Source organism: Chlamydotis macqueenii, chromosome 6 (genome assembly GCF_036417535.1).
Source record: "Chlamydotis macqueenii isolate bChlMac1 chromosome 6, bChlMac1.mat, whole genome shotgun sequence".
Taxonomy (NCBI): Eukaryota; Metazoa; Chordata; class Aves; order Otidiformes; family Otididae; genus Chlamydotis; species Chlamydotis macqueenii.
Genome location: NC_141561.1, coordinates 30,406,450 through 30,431,168, shown reverse-complemented (window position 1 = coordinate 30,431,168; position 24,719 = coordinate 30,406,450). Strand labels below are relative to the sequence as shown.

The 24,719-nt window shown below is 39.0% G+C and overlaps 1 protein-coding gene across 2 annotated transcripts in view; it reads left to right on the top strand.

The window, feature by feature from the left end:
• SPATS2L (spermatogenesis associated serine rich 2 like) overlaps positions 1-24,719 on the top strand; it is an 82,350-nt gene that overhangs the window by 21,279 nt on the left and 36,352 nt on the right. Inside the window, exons 2-3 of one of the 2 annotated variants that reach the window (XM_086751460.1) lie at positions 166-238; positions 16,821-16,882. In XM_086751460.1, the coding sequence (XP_086607586.1) occupies positions 16,844-16,882 (39 nt within the window). In that variant the 5' untranslated portion in view covers positions 166-238; positions 16,821-16,843. The remainder of the gene's footprint in view (positions 1-165; positions 239-16,820; positions 16,883-24,719) is intronic. The other variant, XM_086751461.1, reaches the window with a different exon arrangement.

The following is a 24,719-nucleotide window of genomic DNA, read 5'->3' as shown; positions in this document are numbered from 1 at the left end:
AAGATAAGCCCTGTAAAAAGAGGTAAGGGCATCTATCAGCACCCCCACGTGTTGACCAGAGCAGTAAGGGGATGGGGGATGTTTTTTTACAGGAGTCTCCTTTAAGGAGAGAGCAGTAAAGTAAATAAAAAATAAATTAACTAATAACTTTATTTTTACTTCCAGCTGTTTTTGCAGGAGATACAGTCTATTGGAGAAGATAGAAAAATAAGAACAGAAAGTGGAGTAATTAACAGTAGTAAGTTACCTTTTATATCTCTTTGCTAATCATTGTGACTGGCATGTGACTAAGTTCAGAAACTTGTACATCGCACTTTCAACCTATATTTTACACCTGAGTTCATCGGGTTTCTTGAGATATGCTGCTAAAGCTGATCATAGTGCCACATGCCACAGAGATCACAGGAAGAAAAAAAAATAAAAAAGACAAATGTGACAATTAGTAAAATTGTGCTTTCTAAATTACTTACCTCTTAGCTTTGACTTCTTACAAAGGCACAGATTAGTGGGTAAGTGTGCCCACTTTCACATTGTGCATGTGTGTGATGGATAACAAATAGGAATGTGCTTTAGGAAGGTCTATCAATGTGGGAACAAGAAGACAGGAACTTAGGCTGCACTGCCCTCCTGATAGAAGCCCCCGGTATGAACATCTCGGGAGCTGCTTTGGTTCCTGTTTTGTCTGCAGAGTCTATCTTTTACCATTTCGGATAAATTTCTTCCCTTTACCTTCTTTCTCTGTGTCATTAAGTTGATCCACTCATACTATATTGTCCTACTGCTTCTCCTCATCTTTTTTTTAGTTGTTTGAACTGCTGTGAAGATGTATCATGGTTTGCAACTGAAAGTTCTGCTGAAGTGGTATTCTGAAATCATCTCACATGAAGTATAGTCCAAGGTGATGTTCAGAGGATGGTGAGAAAGGGCAGCTTCATAGTAATAAAAAATTGAATTAGGTAGTCCTGTAGACTACAAAATTGAGAACTGGGGTCTCTACAGTTGCCTGAGTTCAGAGGTGGTCTGAACTTATTGGTTTTTTGTCACTTGTTTTGAATATTTGTTTAAACATATCAATTAATTTATTTTGCTGCTGCGTCTGAAAGTAGACAGTTTCTCTCTGTCCAATATGTTATGAAAGCATAAGCTCAGTCTGTTCCAAGCCTTAGTGTTGGAGTGACCTCATCATTCTGTGTAATTCTAAAGGGAATGACCATTTTTTCAAATATCTTTAAGGTTCTCCAGTTTACTTGCAGCTTAAGACATCTGGATTGTGTTCCCTATGAATAGATTCCTGAGAAGTCTTCAATGAATCACTTAATGCCTCAATTTTATACCAGTAAAATGAGATAACAGTACTCCTGTACTTGAGCATGGGTGTCAGGGTGATTAAAATAGATTATGTATTGAGGTTTGTGAAATGCTCAGGGAGAGAGGAGAAGGAGAACTCATTTACACATTATTCACTGCACGCACCCTTTTTCTTTAGTGGAGAGCAGTTACGCTGTTAAGGATTTCCTTTTTGCTTGAAACTTTTTTTACACGGAGTTGCTACATGGCAAAATTCCAAAGCTTTTGATGCTAGAAGGTTTGCAAGGAGTGGGTGAATGGAATCAATCTGTTAGTTAATAGTGTAGCACACTAAACTCAGTAGCAGTGAGCTGTGTGACTATCTCAAAGGAAAGAACAAAAAAAGATATGGATGCCCGAAGTGATTCTTACACATCTGCTGATCCCAAACGTGGCCAAGTGCATGATGAAATATTACATGTCTGGCTACGACCTCTATTTACTACAACGAAGTGAATCATCGGGTGAGTTCCTGACCAGACCTTGAGCTTTCAGAAACAGATGGCCTGCCTAGAGAGCAGGATACTTTGGAACCATCTCTACCCTTGTCAGCAATGTTACACAGCACACGGATTTCTCAGAAGAGCGGTGCTGGTGTTCAATGATATCAGTGAAAAGATAGTAGTTTTTCAGCCGTACTTGGTCTTCCCCATCAGAATAATGTCCTGTGGCTCTGAAAATAGGGAAATTGTTGCTAGCTTGTTAGTGAAGGTCCACATTTGTGAACCAGATCATATTCTTGGAGGGACAGTAGTGGAGAGGTCAGTAAAGCCCTTAGACTTGTAAAGGGCTAGTTTTCCAGTTCCAGGAAACCTTCAGGTTGCTGTTAAAAAATGGCTGGTGTGTATAAACTTTCTTCCTGGAAATTAGGCCAAAATTTTTAAGCAACTCTGAAAATCTTTTCCTATAGTCTCTCTCTACCTGTCAGTAAAATTATAATAATAAACGCTTCCCCAGGCTGTAGATTTGTGCTGAGGATTATACTCAGCTCAGATATTTGGATGTAAAGTGCTGTACAAGTATCTACAGAAATAATAGGATATTGTAGACACTGAATATTGGGGCAAGTTCTAAATCAGAATCTGAGAAGAGCATAGAACACCAATCTGGAATGGATTTTCTGTATGACTTGCTGTAGTGGGTTTACCGTGGCCAGCAGCCAAGCACCCACACAGCTGCCCGCTCAGTCTCCTCACCAGCTCTCCACAATGGGACAGGGGAGAAAACAGGAAGAACAAAATCAAGCAAACACTTGAGTTTTGGTAAAAAACTGTTTAATAAGTGAGGAAAAGGCAGGGGTGGAGGGAAAAAGAAGCGAAGTAAAGGAGATGGCACACCGCCTCCCACAGCCACTCTCCAAACAACAGCCACTTTGGAAACAAAACACCCCATCTGTTTCTTCTGGTACCGCAGTTTCTATTGCTGAGCCTGAGGATACATGGTATGGAATATCCCTTTGGCCAGTCTGGGTCATCCATCCCAGCTGTGTCCCCTCCCAGCCTCTTGCCCACATGCAGCATCCTGGCTGCAGGGGTGTAGTGGGAGGAAAAAGAAAAGGCCATGATGCTGTGCAAGCTCAGCAATAGCCACAATACTGGTGTGTTATCAGCACTGTTGTAGCCACAGGTCCAAAACACAGCACCATATGGGCTGCTATGAAGAAAGTTAACTCCATCCTAGTCAGGCTCAGTACACTTACTTTTTAATGTAGTACTAAAAAAAATAATTAGTCAAGGATGAAATCCTGTTGTAAAATCTGAAAACCAGCATTTTCTTGATTAAAAATATTTTCTTGCACATGCAGATGTGATATTTTCATTAGTATCATGGGCACTTCTGAAACAGTTCAAGAAGACCCAACGTATGTACTGAAGTTTATTTTTTCTCTGAAAAGTGTCTCAAAATATTTGTTTAAGTTTCATGGAATTCAGTAGCACTTAAATGCTTTTCTGAATAGGGGCTATGTGTTCAAGTTGATTCTGTTCTACTGTCCTGCAAGAGCAATTTTGAAGAAAGGTCTGATGTTCACACTGGGCAAATTATCTCAGAAATAGATAATTCTGTAATTACCTGTAGATGTGTCCTTTTACTGTCTGTATAAATATGTGATTTTTGTACCTTAAAATAGTCAACTCTGCAAGTTTTCTGAGACGGAGTTGTCTGCATTTATCATGAGACTGGACAGATAAAATGCTTTCAAAATTAAAACATTAAGAATTAGAAATATGTGATTATCCTAGGAAACTGAAAAATAAAAAGAAAAGATCTGAAGTAGGAATGTATCATGGTTTAACCCCAGACAATAACTAAGCACCACACAGCTGCTTGCTCACTGTTCCCTCCCCTCTCTGTGGGATGGGAAGGAGAAGGAGGGGGAAGTAAAACTCGTGGCTTGAGATAAAGACAGTTAATAGGACAGAAAAGGAAGAGAAAATAATAATGAAATAATATACAAACGAGTGGTGTACAGTGCATTTGTTCACCACCCACTGACTGATGCACAACCAGACCCTGAGCAGTGATCCCCCCCCAGCCAACTCACCCCAGTTCATATGCTAAGCTCGACACCATACGGTATGGAGTGTCCCTGTGGCCAGTTTGGGTGAGCTGTCTTGACTGTGTCACCTCCCAGCTTCTTGTGCACCTCCAGCCTTCTTGCTGGTAGGGCATGAGAAGCTGAAAAGTCCTTGACTTCATGTAAGCATTACTTGGCAACAACTAAAACATAACTGAGTTATCAACATTATTCTCATACTAAATCCAAAATACAGCACTGTACCAGCTACTAGGAAGAAAATTAACTCTACCCCAGCCGAAACCAGAGCAGAATGAAGTCTTTGATTCACTAAAATTTTTTTACAGAAGTGAACTCTTTACTGTCAGTGTCCCTGTTCTTCCCTGCAACACTTTATTTTTTGATCATATATTCTGTTGACAATGAAAAATAGCGGGCAAATATGTGACGCAAAGAGCTCAAGAAATAATTCGGATTAAATTCCACTGATCACTTTGATCGGTATCAAAGTCTGAAACTGAAAGCAGGTTGAGCTTTCTCTGAATTTTCTGAGGAAATAATCGAGATTAGAAGAGACTTGAAGAGATTCTTTATTTTTAGGATGTTTGGACTGCTCTGTTCTTACTGCTGGCCCTTCTTTATTCCATTTCTGTTGATATTGAGATGGATAAGTGTTCCTGCTGGTGAAAAGCACCACAAAAGCTTTAGTGAATGTATAGCAGTGTGACTGGTCTGAATGTAAAAGTTTGAGGTGACCATCTTCATATCTCTTACTGGATATGTCAGTCAATGCTGTCCAGCTCCAGGAGAGTTACATTATGGGATTTGTTTGGTCACATGGTAAGCACAGCGAAACTGGAAGTTAATGTCTTCATAAAAGGTGTTATGCAGTTTCTCATGGCTTTTCAATACTGAAGCACTGATTTGAACAAAGACTTCCTTGAATGATGGGGAAGAGTGAATGTACTCATTAAAAAGCAGTCTACAGTAAAGGCAGGACAGAATTGTCTCCCTCCAGTATGTTCTGAAGCGGTTCATGCTGTAAAAGTTCATGATCAGAGTGAGTAGTTTTTCTTCACCAATGACAGCTTGCATTTTTGTTCTCTGTGGAGCATGCATTCAGAGTAGGTTGGAAAAATTGTGGATGTCTTTATCCTCAGCAGCAGAGGAGCAAACCCCTTCCATGAGAGCAGTAGGATGGAGTGTGTGTTCTGCTAGAATGGAGGACCAAGGCAGTAATTTGTGCCCTGTCCAAAAGCAGGGTGTATGCAGGGATAAAGTGGTGAAAGAGATCTTCTATTTCTCCTCCAACTGCACAGTTTAAGCAGTTTAAAAAGAGCCAAAACATTCCCTGTTTGCTGTGCTCTGATTGTGAGCAAGGTGGCTAGACTGTCTAGTCTCAGTTAATGAGCAGAACCCCTGGAAAACTAATAATGGATAAAGTTCAGCTCTTGGAACAACTCTACCTTTGTCAATATTATTTGGAACTCTGCATATTTAAGGAAGATAGCCAGTGGAGCTGAATCTCATCCTGTGTAAATTGCTTTTTATACATGGGGGTTTTTTTCTTGTTTTTTTTTCTTTTTTTTTTTTTTCCTCATTGTTGGAGAGTCCACATATTGAGCAACTATAGATCCAGCTCTCTTCAGTCAAAATCCTTGATTCTTTGGATGCCAGCGACAGAGCTCTGTTAACTACAAAATCTAGTTGCAGCTCACATCTGCTGCTTGCAGAGCCAGCCCTGCCTGTTTTGGTATGTGTCTGAACTGGAGATGTGAATTTGTGTCAGTCCTGACTGCGTGGTTTCACCTACAGTAAGAAATCTGTACGAATGACTGCCAGAACTGCTCTTTGTGAATGAAGATAACTTTGTGCATGGCTTCATGAAAATATAGTCAGACATGTAAAAGAAGACTAGCTCTTCAGGAGTCACCTTTGCCCTTACTTCGGGTGGCTTTAAAAGAGCGGAGGAAAGACATGACTGGTACAGGGCCTTCTTTGACAATAAACACTGTGCTCAGCTCTTCTGTGACTGGACAAGCCACAGTAACTTCCTGCTTTGATAAGCTGAACTTTGCTTATCCCAAGTTGTGCTGCAATTTGGGCTCTCTGGGGAAGGATAAGTGGCTCATGGGGAATTCAGTTAGTTTTTTGGAGAAGCCTTGTTCAGCGGATGTTTGAGAAATATTTCAGTTATGATGAAGTAACTTCATCCACCCCAACAAAATCTCTGTTTGGAAAATTTCTAGCCGGCCCAGTTTATTGTCTGCCAGTTCTTACTGCTGGTTAGAGCAAGTTGAGACACTGCGAATTTGGCTTGCTTAGTGTGGTAACTGTTAACTAGTACCATTTCCTTGATGATGCCTGCATGCAGTAAATAGGAGCTTCTAAGTGCTGTTGTAATGTTGCTAACAGCAGTGGGAAGAGAGATTTAGCAGTTAGGGCAATTTTGAAGTTCCCATACAAAACATGCTTTTCTGTGACTTATCTGAAACATGCTGGTACCCACATTTGCCCAGGAAATGTGGATATGACATGATTTAGCACAGTGACAGTTTCAACAGGTAGAGCATTGCTGGTAACTGCAAATAAGAGCTTAATTTTATGCTTTTGAACACTAGATTCTGTGGAGCAAATAGTGTTACTTTATCCTACAAAGCTAAGTTAAATATTCCTTTGCAGAAATTCTGGACAGATGCAAAGTAAAGGTCTGTCTAATGTGCCACAGATTTTATCAGTTCAGGGACTGTGGCATGCCAAAGATCGTCCGGAGTGAACGGACAAAATCAGATGAGCTGAGAAATGCTCTAGAGTGTGTATCTGTGCTTTACAGTGTAGTTGATCTTACCTGTTTTTAAGAAAAGTACCCTCAAAATAAAATACACATTTATTTTCTTTAAAATGTTCCTCAACAGATGATCAAAATACCTTGTTTGTATTCTGTTGATAAAATTACTCCTTTGCTGTCCACATGTCGTGTTCATTTCTGTGGCTAGTCAAACACCTTCCTTTATCAGGATTGCCCTTGCGAGGTTAAGAAATCTGTGGGTTTTTTTTAAAAAAAAAAAAAACAAACCTTATATGCCTGGCTAAACAGGGACCTCAGTTCATGCATGTCAGGCAACATTTCATATGCTATTGACTTTCAGAAGCAGGAGAGTTTTTCTGGCATTGTCTCCTGACTGTTTGGGTGGGTGTGGGAAGGGAGGCTGGTTAAGGTGCCTTTACCTGTTTTTGACAGTATACAGTCTGCATTTATTGGCTGTACTTTTACAATTATTTTTTATGTACCTGGGTAGTGTGAGTTTCAGCTGAAAATAATAATTGGATTCTTGTTTGTGGGGTTTTTTTTTTTCCCCTCTAAAGAAGTGCAGTTCAAAGTTTGGCAAGTATTATAAATAGTCACTTGCTTTAATGTGTAATAGCAATTAGGTTGAAGGACTGTATGAACAATAAGTGATTATAGTTTTAACTTATTTATATGCTGCTGCTGTTGCTGTTGTTTCCAGGAATACCTTTTGTTAACATAGGAAATCAATGTTTTCCTTGGGGGTAGGAAGGTAGGGGAAGAGAGGAAGGCTAGCATTTGTTATAAATCTGGGAATACCAAAATGTCAGTGGTATTGCTTCTAGTGTAGTGTGTGACTCTATGGGTACTGCTAACATGGAAATATTGCTGGGCTGTGTCTGTTTATCGTGGGTATACATGAGGTAATTTTAATAGAGGAACCTGTAAGTATTTTTTAGAGTTTTTATGTACATAAATTTTGTGTGTATGTGTACATATATATATATAAAATAACTTAAAATACCATTCAAGGAAAAAGTTGCATCTTCTTCAAAGGACCTGTATGAGGTGACTTGGTCTTAGAAAATGAAAGGCTGCATTTAAATTCAGTGTTCCGTTTTGGAAGGTTCAGACTGTTCTCACACATAAATCAAGTACTTACCTTCAAGCATATGCATAACCTCGCTGACTCATAAAGTACGCTTACATATGCTCTGAACATACATTAGTCACCTGAGGCCTAGCTGCATTAAGGCTTTTTTAGGTCTGTCTTGCCTACAGTTGAGTATCTGTCTTTATCAGTTTTTATCAAAAGCACTTTACTTCAGGGAGCTCTTTCAGAGCACTGGTGAACTTCTTCCCTTCCCTAAGCTCACCATAAACTTGCCAAGTCATCATCATGAGTGCGGTGCTTCCCTGTGCACTTGGCCAGGGCAGCTGTGGCAACTGTGTTCAAAATGCCCGTGCCCAGAGGCTCCTTCCCCATGTCTGCAGCCAGGACAGGGTGGGCTTCTGCTGTCCTGTCCTTTGGGACCAGCAAGCAGCTGCTTAAAGTCCACAGAGCTCCTTGAATTCAAAGGACTTGCTCCGACCTCTGTTTGCTGAGAATCAGCCCTGCACATCTAACAATGGTAAACTGTCTCTTCAGAGATGTCTGAATGAGAAAGAAAGGCCATAGGGACTTAGAACACTTAAGAAGGCTGAAGTGTGAATAGCTCTAGGACTTTCTTTGAACTTGAGAATTATTCCAAGATTATGAGAATTTACTATAACAATTACACTGTACCAGTCTACTAGTAGAAGTTTGATTCCTTGTGATAATTTTATTTCTTAACATCTATAATAAGTGTGAATTTGAACTCTTCCTGACATTCACTTTTGTCTTTCTGCTCTTAATGTTTAGAATCCCACACTGTGATTGAGGCAAGGTATACTGCTACATTACATACTTTGCTGTTAGCATTTCCACGCTGTACTCTTCTAGCAGTCCACATTTTGACAAGGGCAGAAGCAAATTAACTGACATTGTCTCTTGGCATGCCATTCTGAGCTGAATTAGGAACCAACATAAATGACTTTTAATCACTCAAGCCCCTGGCAAGAATGATTGGAAGATAATACCTAGTTTGTAAAAACTGAAGTTAACTTTTCTTTTTTTTTTTCCCCTGTTTTTTTGTTTGCAGGCGATTCATGCAAATGTAGAATTTGAGTAGATTGTATTTTACTATTTCGCTGCTCTTTATCAGTATGTTTGGCAAGATTCCTTCAGGCGCTTCAGGAAGAGCAAGACACTAGTGTTTATTTTGGCAAGCATTGCAGTAGAAAGTGAGTTTTCTCAGTATGAGAATGAGAATGAGAATGGCCCAGGTGTTTATAGCACACTTCTAGGGTAGCAGGAGGCTGGTTTGGAACAGGCACTAGATCTTTGGTGTCTGTAGGCTGGAGACATTCCCTTGTCACTGGGCTACTGGGATGAGTTTTTTTCAGTCTCTTCCATTTGAGCTGTTTCCCTCTGTTTAAATAAACTTCTAATGCACAAGGGCAGAATGTGAGGTAATGAATCAAAGATCTTATTAGGGATGGAAGGCAAGTAACCTTCAAAGGAAGGAGTGTTCCTATCACATGGAAGCAAATAATTGTTTACTAACAGTGTTAAATACAGAAGGTGTCTGTTAGTGTCAGAATGTGTGTGTATTGATATGGAATGTAAGTGTCTATCATTAAAAGAAAAACACTTTTATTCCAATAAGAGGGTTGCTGGCCAGGGGAAGTTAATGTGTTTTCTAGTGACACTTAATGATGCTGTGATCATTCTTGGGCAGACAGTAAAAATGAGTGCATGTATATACCTTATATAGCTTGGCTCGTGGGTTGTCACAGAAAACTCGGTGGAAGTAGCTTTTCTGGGTATGTACATATACGTGCCCCTCTCTCTCTATATGTATCAGCAGTTACAGAATCTCTGCTTTGTACTGGTACCCGTCTGTTGCAACACCATACAAATACGGTACTCTACACAGGGCTTGTATATGTCCACTTCTGTGGCCTGATTCTTCATTCCAATAATTTGCTGTAATTAATGCCAAGTTGACGTTTTGTCAGTGTTGTGATTCAAGTGTCTCGTATGGCAGAGTTCCTACTTGTTTAATTACAAATATGGCAAGAGCAGGGATCACATTTTGAGATGGGGAAATGCAAGGAGGTGGCAGAGATGGCTTTAGAATTTGGCCTGAAGCATTAATAAAAAGAAAAGTAATTTCTAATGTTTGATATTCTTGAGCACATTAGGCTAAATTTGAATGAGTTGCTCAGAAGTGGAAGAAAAGATCAACAAAGTGTTACCACTTACTACTTTTTATCATCACTATTGCAAATGCGGGCATATATTTTGCAGCTGTCTACGTTCAACTGTTCTCCTGAGTTTTCTGCCCTTCTGAGCCATAGGCTATGAGAATCACTTTGATGTGTTTCACTGCAGTGTAATGCCACTTACACTGTGTTTAAGCTTAAACAGTATTTGCTGTGTAAAGGCTGATTCTGAAGGTACCAAAATCTATACTTTCTTAGGGTGTTGTTTTTTGTTTGTTTTTTTTTTTTTTTTAAATGATCTCTGTTGCTCAGATGCAGGATGGTGTTAATGACCTAAATATAAGTAACTGGTTTGGATCCTTCTCAGCCTAAGGTATATTCTACAAAGTTAGCAGATTCTTATACTTAGGCATCTCTGGGGTGGTAACTCTGGTTGTAACTGTCACGTGGTGTACTCTTTCCAGTGTAAAGGCACAGATGCTTGTCAAGCCCACATATGCAGTGGCCTGGCTTTGCTTATGCACTGGCACTGGGAAGAGAGCTAGCTGACAGGAGAGGGAAAGCACAGGCTCTCCCTCGGTTATATTAATAACACTGTCTCTGCTTAGGAAGAGGAGAGGAGAGCACAATAAGATCAAAGAGCAATGTGTTATATCACGGTGAAGTATGGGACTTGTGCCTAACCATTTTGTTGTGACACTGGTTGGACATCACAGTGTTACTGTGGTACCAACCATTCCTGCCCTTGGCAGAGACCTGGGAAGGACAGGAGCCAGGCTTCAAAGGCTGCTGGGCGGCTGACCCGGGTGCTAAGGCCTGTCCTTCCTCTCATATCTCACTCTCTCCTCTGTCCCTTCTCTCTTTATAGCAGGTAGGTCCGTGGTCTCTCAGATATGGATTTTATAATGTTAAATAACATAACTGGGTTCCTGATGTGCCATTGCGTATTTTCCGGACTTTTATACCTTACTGTCTGTTTTCAAGCAAGCAGTCTGCAAGGCCATAGATCTCTGAGACATCCGCTTCTTTCTCAGGTTATAATGTCAATCATTTCAGAAACTCTCAAGGAGGAGGTGATAAACAATGGGAGAGCATAAGCCTCTTTTCTGTAGGAATCCAGACCTACATGTGGAATCAGTGAGATGTTTTATTTCCTGCATCCTGTTTCCGGCTCTGCAACCCATAGGTTTCATGCAGAGTATGGGGAATCGGGGAATCAGACTGCATTAGCTGAACAGGAGGGAGAATGCAGAGGCAGCTGCTGTGTTCTGTGGTTGAGACAAGCATGACCAAGGGACAGGAGTGGGACTGGCCTCTGCAAGGGAAGAATATTCTGGAATGTATGTGCACTCATGTACATAGGTATGTACACTCATGTACATGGAGAAGAGGAGGCTCCGGGGAGACCTGATAGCGGTCTTCCAATACCTCAAGGGGGGCCTATAGGAAAGATGGGGAGAAGCTGTTCAGTAGGGCCTGTTGTGATAGAACAAGGGGTAATGGGTTTAAATTAGAAGGAGGTAGGTTTAGATTAGATATGAGAAAAAAAATTTTTTACAATGAGAGTTGTAGAGCACTGGAACAGGTTGCCCAGAGAGGTGGTGGATGCCCCATCCCTGGAATCGTTCAAGGCCAGGCTGGATGAGGCTCTGAGCAACCTGATCTAGTCAGGGATGTCCCTGCTTCTTGCAGGGGGGTTGGACTAGATGACCGTTGAAGGTCCCTTCCAACTCTAACTATTCTATGATTCTATGATTCTATATGTTTATGCAGGCATTTAAAGAAAAGGATACTAAGGCCTCAGATACCATCAGATTTACCCAGAGGCACTTAACCAGCCTGAAGTGTGTAATCTTAAACTTCTGAAAACCAGAGAATAGAAAATGGTGCGTACCGTTTCTGGATACAATGTTTAGAAAGGCATAAAACAGTACTGGAAAAATAGCAGTTTACTAATTACACTTTAAGTTGTTTTTACTAAGTGTGTTCATTTATAGTGACACAGAAGGCTAAAAGGGCAGCTAGGACACTTGTTAATATGTTGTAGGTGCTCTTGACAGTGGTTATGTTTACGCATTTATTTTTTAATTGTTCATATTTAGACACTAGACTACAGTAAAATCATATATCAAGATAGTGAAGAGAAGGGTCTAAATCTCATTTTGTCTCTAGTGGTTTTGCAACCACAGTGGGCAGGGCAGTGCACAACTGCCTTACACTAATTTTTGTAACTAACAATCAAATACACACTAGTGTTTGGCCTTTGGCCTAATAAAGTAATTTTTTCTTCTGCTATTTAAATAAAATCTGAGTGAAGACAGAATAATTCCTTTCTGAAATACTTGAATTTTGGAATCACCCTCTTGCATTTTTGTCAGTCTTTCTGATACAAAAATACTAACTTAAAAACACATCAGAAAAGGTGTGTTCATCCCAGACTTCATCTGCAATTCTTTGGTAGCATCTATTTGTAATAAAAGTCGAAGTTAAGTGTGGAATGGAGGCCATGTGTCTCTGATTCTGCTGGTTTTGTCTTTACCTAGGGCATGTGAAAGTCTGCAGACAAGACAGTGTAATTATAATACACATGAATAGATAGCAATCCCATTTAAAAATTAGATGTAATTCTGTAGAGGAAGTAGAAGTGCAGAAGATGAAAGCGTAGTGTGGGCTGCTACAATCTCATTAGATACTTAGCATTTACATCTTATTTTTTGAAGCTGGCTCTAACATTGTTAAGCTTTGTTCTGCCTGTACCTTGCATGTTAGCTTTTTGGAGCTGGGGGATTTTGACTGAACTCTTTGGAAATTAGTACATGATCCTTAGTTAAAAATAAGAAATACACATTCTAGCATTGATCTACGTTATTAACATATTTGAGTGACAAAATTGTAAACTCCAGTTGCTCTGTTAGTGAAAGCTTACTCAGGGACCAAGTATGTAGTCTTGCTTAGCAGGGCTGATTACAAGTTTATCAGTGGTAGGGCCGCGTATCTATTTATCTCCTGCCTTGTGTTGCTGTACTGTCACGCAAAGTGTCTGTAGTCATGGAATCACCTGACTTGTAAAAGGGAGAAGGAGGGCAGTGCAAAAGAACCTGGCAGAGGTGTTTTTCGTGGTGCTGTATGAAACTTCGAAAAGGTTAGTCATGGCAAATTTGAAAAAAATTAGCACAGTGAAAGGAAGGACTGGGTTAGCACAAGGGGCAGCAGGTGACTGCAGAAAAGCAGATAGGGATGTCAGCATCTAAACTGACATTCAAACTGAGAACCTGTCATATACAGTATGTTTTATGCATTATAAATATAGCGCTTATATTAACTTAATCTTAGGCACTGCAAAAAAATCTTCTGTAAAAGGTCTCTCTCCAAATGTTTTGTGTGTATGCTGTTAGTACGTGCGAAGTACTGTTCTCCCCTGGCTTTAGGGCTCAGCTGAGAGCTGTGTTCTGATCTTCCACAGCTCAGGCAGAAAGAAGCTTCTCTGAAGAGTTCAGGATGAAAATGTAGCAGCTCAAATTCAGATTCAAGCGTGGAGCTAAAGCTTCTAAACTTCAGTGGGACTATTTTGTTCATTAAATTATTCAGGTGCTAGAATCTTTTGTCACAGGATTAGAAATGCAGTAATTGTTCAATACAGAGAATAAAATATCATCAGAGGAAAAATACTGGTTAATTCAATAAACAAGTTTGTGCTACAATGAGAAAATTAAATTGATTAGCTATTAAGTTTAGCCATAAATGATACTTTAAAAAAATTAGTATTACACGGACATTTTCCTTCATTTGTATTTTATGTAACATGCAGTGCTGAACTGAATTACATAAATGAGCAAGTAGTTTATGCAGGTTATTGCCATTTTCTGTCCTTGGAGATGGTGAATGAAAAATAGCTCCAACTCAGTTTTAGCATCTTCATCTTGACGGCTGTAATATGCATATTAAGGAAGAGTCTGAGGTGTAGAGAAGTGAGTCCATTTGTGAAAGCTGGTGTCCTCTTAGTTCTTGATCTTAAGGGGGGTCGGGGGGGAAGAAAGAGAGAAACCGAGGGTATGTTTTGTATGGCTTGCCAAATCTTGAAACAGCTTGCAGTTGCAAGCTAGCTGAATCAGCACCACATTCATCAGTGGAAGACTGTAATCGCAGTAATACCTGGAGCGTACAGTAAAGAACAGACAAGTCAAATCTGGCAGGGTGTTGCATGAAGTTTTTCTGTCTGATTTTAAACTGAGTCAGAGCATTGCTACAAAGAGTAAATTTGGCTAAGTGCTGTGGTAGGGTTTAATCAGCAAATTGAATTTAAATTTGAAGAATTATTTAGCTAGTCTCTTTGATGCAACATAAATTGAGAGGCATAGGGCTTTCACAAAGTATGATTATTGAGATTCATTTGCTTCATACAAGATGCAGTTTTACCATGTACAGTTTTGGTACAAAATTTGTAAAAGTATATGCTGAAAAGCAGAACCTGAAGATTTCAGGTGACAAAGATATTTTCCCATTATTTATTGGGGTTTTTTTAATAGATTATTAGACTATTAAGGCCGGAAGGATTTGTTAGCTATAATCCTTATTGTACTTGTTTCTGTGCTGTGTGTTGGTTCCTCAAGAACAGATTTTTCTCTCTTTTTTGGTTTTTTTTTTTTGGTTTTTTTTTTTTTTTGTTAATGTTTTTACAAGGTGTTGGATCAGATTAAATGTATTTAAAATGTATGCAAGAGGACAGGCTTCTGTCAGTTGTCTGTGACATTACAAAAGCTGGTAGATAGTAGATATAAGAATTAACTAGTCAAATAGCTGTTCCTGAATATATGATTATCTGTTAAACAGGGAATAATATCAGTCCAGTGTAGTTTTGATGACACTAGGTAGAAGGCATGCTTTTCTGAAAAGCAGTAAGGGAGGCGAAGACTTACAGAGTAATTTTAGAACTAAGTTTTCCAGTCTGCGTGAGAAATTTGATGTATCGTGTTCTGTGCCCATTTGACATGACAAGTAGCTGACAGCAAAAGACAGAAGTACATTAAAAATGTTATATATGGACTACAGACTACAATCATTTCTCAACACTTTCCTTTAGTTGTTGGAACACACTAGATATTGGAAATGAAGTTGCTGCAAGCTCGTATTCTGTGTGATCTTCCTGCCTGATCTGTCCAGATGTTTTATACCTCCGCTTTCAGCCATTGGGTGGGTTTGGAAAAGAAACTGATTTGAGCTCTTTTGTCCTTCATATAAGGGGCAGGGGGCAGGCAGGGGAGGACACTGATCTGAGATACCAGCAGAGGACAGTAGGCATTCAGAGTGACCAAGTTGCCAGGAATAAGTCTCATCCGATATAGTGAGACTACAGCTCAGTGTCTTGGCAAAGGGGTTGAGCCACTAACTAAAGATGGATGTGAGTTTTAGAGTGTCTGTTCATGGTATAGTAAAATAGAGATGGCAGGAGGAACCTTACTCATTTCAAACTTTTTTTTTTTTTTTTTAAATAATGGGCAGTGGAAAGGGTTACTTCTTCTGGCACCTTATTTTTTAGGGTTTCCGTAATTCAGTGTCTGCTCTTCGTCAGACAAAACCCCCAAAATTAATTCATTTTTCTTCCTCCTATTGTCTTTTCTACATTTACCACAAACAAAGTCACGTTACTTCTGAAAATGTGCTTCCTTGGATCTCATCTCTTTATTTAGAAAATGGATGCATACCAGAATTAGTAACAAGATATAAATGCTATCAGTGGATATGGTAATAGAAGCACTTAGTTTCTGGAGTTTGAACTCTGGTGAAGTGCTATGTTTCAAAGCAGAAGTTGAGGGAGGATTATTTAAGTGCATTAAAAGAGATTTAGAAGAATTATGGGAACTCTTGTATTGGGGCTCAAATGGGGAAAGGAGGAAGTGTTTCAACTTAAAAACTTGGAAAGAACTAAGATTTCATTCATCTGTACCTTCTTATCAGTGTATAGTAGAGTTAAATTTGGTGACCAAACCAAGCTTTTATTCCTTTTTGACTTAGTGTTTGCTGTAATTCTTTGTGTGTGACTTGATTTTAAAATACGGAGATTCAAGCCTGTTCCTTACTGAAATGTAAGGCAGTTGATTTTGATGGAAGCGGGATTAGGCAACTGGACTCCTTTGCCTATATTAACTCTTCATTATGTGGTACAGTGTCTCTCACTTACCCAGGCACGTAAGTGGAAATAGAAAGCATATTGCAGGATTTCTTAATCACATGCAGATTCCATTCATGCGCCCAAGTTTTCAGAGCAGACTTGGAGATTTAAGTATACAGATCCTGTTAGTTTTAGTAGGAGCTGTGTGGCTAAATCCTTTGAATTAGTTTTGTGGGGGAAAAAAAAAACCAAAAAAAAAACCCCAAAAAAACAACAAACCAAACAAACACCACAAAAAACGAACAGCCATGCAGCACTTGTGTTTGTCTAACCTCATGGCACATTTACCTGCTTTTTAAGACGAGATCTTCAGACGAATTTTCTGGCAAAAATTGAGTTTGCTGGTGAATGAGAAAACAGGAGCTGTTGAGTTCGTCTAAGCTATTCCTCCTCTTTAAAGCCTCAAAGGCATCAAGTAATAATGAATAGGGTCCAAGAGACATGGCTGGGAGAAGCATGGTACCCCTTCTATCCAGATTCCTAACTATAAGGCATTTTTAAAATATTTCTGCAGAACTAATCTGGGAAAAGTATGAAATTTGGACTAGCTTTGCTTTTTGGCAAGATTGAGCAGGACATTAAGTGTTCTCATGCTTCTCTAATGCTTATAGGTAAGCACATGCAATTAGTCTTTATAGGTGTAGCTTTGACAGAGTGAATGAATCTTTTTTTATTTTTTTTTTCTTTAACAGACAATATTCTCACCTGAAGAGAGATGGCAGAAATCAGTTCTCCTGTAAATATCAAGGAAAAGGTAGGTTCAAGTAACAGTAGAGTACAAACCAAAATGATATTTGCATACATATTTCATCACTGCTCCTTCAAACACTGTTCACATGCTTAACTTTAATATGCATTGCCTCTGTGCATAAAGTGCACAGGCAGATATTGATAGGATTAGTTTATTAGTCTTGGTTGGTGAGAAACATTTTTTGCTTTTCTGCAAAGAGACAATGTTTTGTCAGATAGAATTCTGTTATTCCTTTGTGATTCCTGTACATGCTGATGCCTTTGAGAATAGCACTTTATGGTGGTTGCTGCTGTACAAAATGCAACCTTTGAAGAAGCACACTCCTTAGAAAATATTTTTTTTCTGACTGAAAGTGTCATACCTGTAATACTTAAAGGCAATTCCTAAAATTACAGGGCCTGAAAAGAGTAGAATTTTTTTTTCCCTATGTAAGTAGCTCTGCTTTTAACTCTGTTCTATGTGCTTCAGTATGTCCTCTACATATCCTCCCTAGTGCTAGAGCCTCACCACTCTTTCAGGAGCAGTAAGGGACCTAAAGCTAATTAGTATACAAATATGAGGTAGGTCAGGAGGTCTTTTGTGACTCCCAGCAGGCAGATTATGAAGAGACAATGTAGCCCATAAATACTCCTCACCAACAAAAATAGGAAACCTGGACATTTGTGGAATAATAGGAAAAAAGGAGAGAGCAAAGTGGGAAGACTGTAGGGGTGTAACATGATAGGGTTGTATTTTAAAAGAAGACAAGATTTTGAGAATTCTCCTCAATCATCCTCTCTTATAAAATCAGGTTTTGTTCTGTTTCGTGTTTGGGAAGAGAGATGGAGCTTGAAAATTCAGAAGAGACTAATGGATTCCTTGATTTATAGCTTTATTAAGCCCAATGTGGCTCTCTGGTATAGATTTTAAGGCAGTGTGATAAATATTAAAGGCCAGAATCCAGTTCTGTCAGTGAGCCCACGTTTGTCCAGGTGTCAGTGAAAAGTTGATTAGGCCCATTCACTTCATGAAAGATGCACAAGGAGAAAGGATCAAGACTGATTCAATATCAAGGAAATACAGAGCAGTGAGGGCAATGTGAAACTGAGAAATGTAGTAATCTTCCGCTGTATCATAAGACCTGCCTGTGGCACATTACACATTCTGCAGGGCAGCAGGCATCTGAAATATTCTTTTCTCTCTAAGCCTGTCAAGGGAGAGGAAAAGAATTTAAAATTGTGTATAATTCCTTGGATTAACTCTTTTTTCCTGAGCTGTTGGAAAAAATTATTCAGCAAAGATTTGCCTACTTCAGTTTTGCAATTCAGGAACTTCAGTTTTGCAATTATGTGGGCTGATAACGAGGAAGAAATCATTTGGCATGAGGAATGTGTGCAAGATACTGTAAATGTGGCTTTCCAATCCAGAAAAGTCCCAAGAAGTGACAGAGAATTAAGAGGTAATATAGCACACCACAGCATGACAGAGAAAAGAAATAGCCTTGAACTAGCAATCAGTAGTTACATTTTTAGTTAACTTGCAGTTTTCTTTCTGGGTTCACAAATAATGAACTTTTCAGTCAGGTAATGTTTTTCTCAGAAGTGATTATGACTTAGTAGTTAATAGCTTAGACATCACGTTTGGTTTATAAAGACCTGAGGGATCATCACAACTACTTAGCCTGAAACTAGGTTTCCTCAAGTTTCAGATTTCTAATGATCTTTCCTAAAAGAACAGTTAAAACTGTTACCTGCCCAGTGATATGTGAATGAAGCTGCTGAAGAAACAGCATAGCAACTGACAATTTATACTAAGTAGCTCAAGTGGGAATAACTTCCCCTTCAGACTGTTGTGACCATCTTTTGCTGCTTACTCGCTTTCTTTGCTTTCAAAAGGATATAGAACCTTTTTGCTTTATGAACCTTGATGGGAAGCAATTCCTTACCTGATACGCTGCCCAGGTGCCTTCTTTTTTGAGGAGTTTTTCCTCACGTTCATTGTTAGCTCCTGAATTGCTCATTGGGCTTGAGGATTTGCATGTCAACATGAATCTTGGTGATGAGTATCTTCCGAGGTCCTTAATAACAGCATTAAGTAGCATAATGGATTTTGCAATAGAAAATAATGTCATCAAATCCTGTCCCCTAGTGCCAGAGTACTTGAAGGTAAATTACAGTAACTCTCAAAATACAACTCAGTAAATCAAAGTTCTGCCTATTTACTGTGTGGCTTGGATTTTTTTTTTTTTTCTTTTCTTAATATAGTCAGTTTTACAAGTGCAGGATTTTACAGATCATCTGTTCGTCTTTTGCTGGTTTAAGAATGAAGAACTGCAACAGGACTTTTGTTACACTAGGTATCTGCTATTCCAAGTATGATATCTGCTGGGAGTATCTAAAATCAAATGTTTATGAGCATATACATTTTAAGATAGGAAAATAATTGAATCAATGCAGTCTGTTATAAATAGTTTATCTCTTTATTCCTGTATCTTCCATCAGTGTTTAGTGCCACTAAATCTCTCTGCCAAAATGAAAACATAGATTAACAGCAATTAACATTTTATTTATTTTTATTCTGGAAAATATAGGCTAATAACATACTAAATAAAGGCTTAGTGACTGAATAGCATAAACCTCATGAACTCCACATACATAAGCTGAGGAGCTAGTATGCTGAGTTTGCCATTTCACCTGGACAGGTCTGTCCTGTTTTAAAATGAGATTGCCATGGCACAGAACCTGCATTTAACATCTTTTATTCGGTTTACAGTATGGTGGCTTTTTCTGTCAGCAACAAGCTGATTAACTCTAAAGCAACATAGCTTTAGAACCTTCTGAGTAATGCACTAGAAATACGAGTAAAGGGTTCAACAGGTTTGTCCTGCTGAGTTGGCTTTAATTATATTTGCACATAGACTGCTTAAACACAAGGAGTTAATTTGCATGTTTGAAATGCAGACATGTTTCAGTGTCCTGGTAACAGAGTCAAAATCAAATCCCTTTCTCAGAAAACCTACAAAGCAAGACATGGTTATGCTACACACCATTGAAGCAGTGAGTTTAATGTTTAGTTTTATCCACCTTTTGGGGGGAAGTATTTCTGGGAAACAAACCCAAGATTTATAGATTTTATTACTTCTGCTGAGCTCCGCAAGTCCATTGCCATCAATGCAAATATAAGCAGGCATTGTTAAAAAGGACAGAATGGAATACAGTTCCTTCCCTATTCTCCCTTTCTTCTACCTCAGTGCTTGCAGATCCTAATGTATTTAAGACTTTGATCCTCCTAAGACTTGAATGAAGCCAAAGGAGCTGTATATCTGCATACAAATACTTATTCTTCAAACTTTCTGCAAAAGTGGAACACAAGTTTCTCCTTAAATAGAACATTGTTTCTCTGTGGCAAAAACATAGTACAGAGACCACAAAGTTTTGGCATAATGTTTGGGGTTTTTGTTTTGTTCTGTTTTAAATGGTTCCCTTTCCCCATATTCTCTCCATGGTCAACTTCTAGTTATTCAAGGAAATAAAACGTCTGCCACTGTTTTAAAGGTGATATGAGGCTGACGCAGATGTTTTGGGCATTATGCTCACACAAGGGCTCTGCAAGACTCTACCCCTAATTAAAGTCATAAGAGAATGCTACTGTACTACTGATACTTGTATAATTCATTCTTGGCATTTCAGCTGAAATAGTTCATAAAGTCAGTAGGTTAAACATTCTATTTTATATCTTTTCTCCCCCCACCCCGAGAGATTTACATAAATGTTGGCCTGCAGTGTCAGGAAGGCTAATGGAAGTTTCCATAGTTGGCAGAGGCTCCTGCAGCTGTGATACTTTTGTGGGGAGCCAGAACTGTTCTGATTACCATATTTTCATGCATATAACCCACAGATTTTCTGGAATAACACAAGTTCTGCATTTCAGAAGCCGCAAGGGTTGTTATGTGCCTGCATAGCTAGTACAAGGAGTTTATCATCAGAATGTGTTTCAGAATGATTCTCTCTGCCCTGACCCTTGCTGTAGTCTTCCGTTGCTATACCACTCCCCCTCTTGCCTGCACTCATCTCTGTGCCTGAAATACAGTATAACTGAGGACTTGTTTTCTAGTATCAGGATTTTCAGAGGCTGAGACTTATACATAGTTCAGATCATATGCACACAAATTCACAGGATTAAGGGATACAATACAAACTCATTGGCTTAAATCCAAAATATTTCCATAAAATTAATTGAGATATTCAAGCATTAACCTAGTACATCACCAGAAGAGATGCTGAGATTCTGAATGACAAGGCCTCCAAAGAAGCAGCAATTGGATTGAGGAATACAAGTGATGTATTGTCTCCTGCAACAATTAGACCCTCTTAGTTTAACAAGAGGAGAGTGAATATCAGGCACTCCCCAGGGTAGCCATTCAGCTGTGGCATGTGATTTTAGTTTTGATCCAGAGAAACACTGAGAATTGTTCAAACCTCAGAACTTGCTGTTGGACTTTTTTTTTTTTTTTATTGTGTGTCTAAACATGTTTGAAGTGAGATCTCATGTCATCTGGAATTGGCAAAATACTCATTCAGGTGAAAACTCTCCTCTTGGGATTCTGTTAGGAGTGTAGTTTTGCTGAAGTTCTTCTGAAAGGCTTGCTTTTTCATTTGTTATTTCAACCATCAGAGCTGTAGGAGCAGATGGACAGGTTTTTTCCGTAAACTGCAAGAAGGAAATTTTATTCAGATGTGTTTGGGGTGATTTCGCAGTTTTGTTTACATTACACTATAACTGCAGTTTTCATAAGTGAAAGTCAGCATGCAAGGAAAAAGTAGACTTCATAGTGGAAGGAATGGAAGTAATATGTAAATTTAAAAATCATACATTACAAAAGCAGATAGTTTCCAATCTATGATTTCACTAGGTCTCCTTGAAGTTGACCTTTGCAGCTGTTCCTTGCCCATGTGTTGAAGTACATCAACTTAGTCCAAAGACCAGCAAAGTTGATCAAAATGCACTTGTGTCACTTGATGAGCCATTTAACTTGGCGTAAGGATGTTATAGATTCAGGTCTCTAAATAGTGCTGTCATAATTCAAGCAGAACAGTTCTTACTGAGCCAAACTTTTTAATATCTTCTTTCAGAATTCCTGAAATGTCTGTTTTTTCCATTTCATTAGTTTAAAAATTTGGGGGACATGGACAACACAATAAATCCATGATGATTGCATATAGTAGTTTACTGTAGCAAGTAGAATTTGTATTGTGCTAATTGGGGATGAATGATCTGAAGGTATCAGTGTGATAACCAGTTCATGTAGTGGAAAGAGAGGTGCAGACCTGATCAAAGCTGTTATTTTTCTCAAATGGAATGTTAACACACTTGTTCAATGTGTCGTGATTAACTCAATTTAGTAAAGCTTTTGGAAAAATTACTCCAATGTAGGAAATAGGCTCCTAATGCAGCAAAGTCAAATTGTATTTATGAAATATGTTTGTGTAGGAGTTTTCGAAACCTTAAAAAATTCCAGCATTAAGTGTTTTTAAAATACATTTTCCTGCTTAATGTACCCAGGACGTCTGCTAATGCTAAATTCCAGGATTATAGAAACCAGCAGTGTTGTGCAGACAGCCCTCCTTCCCTGCTCCTCTTGTGGCTCCTCAAGCCCAATTGAAGGTGTAAGCTAGTTGAACGTGGCCTACACTGCTACCTGTCCTCGGTTGCAGTGGGTGTGTATGTGTACATAAAGATTTGTTACTGACGTGGTAAAAATAAAGTAGGAAAACGTCTGTATATTCGTTGATAACCATACTTCTAAATTAATTTATCTCCTAGCTGAGAGAAAATATGTTGGTCTTAATGTTGACTACAAACTGAAGGTGGATCCGTGTTAGTGTTCCTAACCAAGCGTAAGAAAGAGTATTTCTAAAGGAGTAACTGACCATAATAGTAACTTACTTCAAGGGGATTAGAGCAGCTGTGTTCAGGGGTTTCAGAACAGCCATGAGCTTTCAGCAAAGAAGTTTAATTTGTCACCATGTCAGAAATATATAAACAAATTCTCTGAACCCCGGATATGTTACTTATTCACGAGAAACATCCTCTTTGAGATGATGCCAAGGGAGAGCAGATGGAGCAGAGCAGCAAACAGGCAGCAATTGATTCCATGTTATTAAAGTTGCCTGGGAACTGTTTGAAACTTGACAGAGAACCTAAAGGACTCAGACAAATACCCAGCAATGTCAGCTTGCTTCTGGGTGAGGGGTAGGTAATCTGCTGTCACAGCTTTCAGGCAGGCTGTGTTTCTTTTTGAGCTTGACTTATTGGGAAAGTCTCATGAGGACTTCAGGTAAGGTACCATGAGAGGTTAGAATTTCAATGTCGTCTTCTGTATATATATATATATTTTTTTTTTTAAGGTGAGCCAAAAAGTTTTCCCCAAGTGAGTTTGCCTATGGTTTAACAGTAATCCTCAGAAAAATAGTCAAGTATATCTGATCAGACCTTGGGGGTTTTATTTTGGGGTAGAAACAGGTTATCTGAGGGGACTTGGAACCTTTTTCGACTTTGATATCACTTCTGGACAGTCGTCAGAAGTTTGTGTGAGAGACTGATAAAAACAACCTCATGACTGTGGAATTCTGGTCCTGATGAGAGGCAGCCTGGCTCAAATTGCAGCAACTTTAACAGAGCTTAAGCAAGCATTTCAAGCTAACTGTGTGCATAAGACTTCAGCTCAGAAAAGTGGTTAAAAGTCTTCTAAACTTTGAACTAACTTTATCCTTATCCAGAAGAGTAGGTCCACAGGAATTAAATGTATGCTTGCAAGGTAGGTCTCCAGATCATGGGTTTAAATGGAGGTGGCCGTGGGTTCTACCTTCCATGTTCTTCAGCATACACCGTTGTTTTTGATATCACAGCTTTATGTTTTAGATCTGTGATTGCTTTAAAGTAGCTTTTGTAAACTGAAATTCTGAGCAAGTCATCTTAGTAGTAAACAAAGAAATGTGCTTTCCGGTCAGACTACAGGACGGAAAGCCCAGGAATTTAACTACTGTCAGTTACAGCCTCTCAACCAATGTTGACATTAACAGCAGTTATCTGTGGTTCAGAAGGTATGTTACTGAATTCTCTCCGTGTCCTGGAATGCTTGTCTAGCATCCAGATGATGACAGAAGTTCACTGGGAATCTACACTGGATAAAGACAGGATGATTCACAAAATTGTTAAAATAGTTAACTTCCCTGTAGTCTGTCTGGTAACATTGTCCTTCCTGTGATCAGGTTTCAGCAAGAAGGAAAAAACTGTTTTCTCCCACATACATGGAAATAAATCTAATAAAGTAGACTGCTCTGAGTTTGTTCTCACAGACTGTTAGGTATTAATGCAGTATCACTACATAGGAGATTTTTGGCTCTTGTACTTTTTTCATCCTTTAGGATGTTAAATATTTTTTAAAAGTAATTTGTTGTTGAGAAGTCATGCAATATTGGATTATTCCAGTTCCGTAGTCTGTTGCTTACATGTTGAGAAGGTGGACATTCTTAGTAAATTTGAATGCTATAAGTTTAGAGATACAAAGTTAGGAATTGTCTCCTGCCCTGGAATACTGACCTATCACACCTTTAATAAAAATGAGCTTCATATGATTTTCTGGATTAGAAAGTGACTGACTTCTTTCAAGCAGCTGGAGACTTGTAAGCATGTATAAGTGTACTGGCAAAAAGGGCTGATTTATCACCTGAGCTAGCAGGTGAACTAGAGAGGAGCCAGCATATCTGGGCTGCCTAGATCCAGCTCACATCCAGCCCTTTAATATATCTCCCACTTGTCATCTTGTATTTGTCAGGCGTTCCTGGAGCTTTGCTGTGCT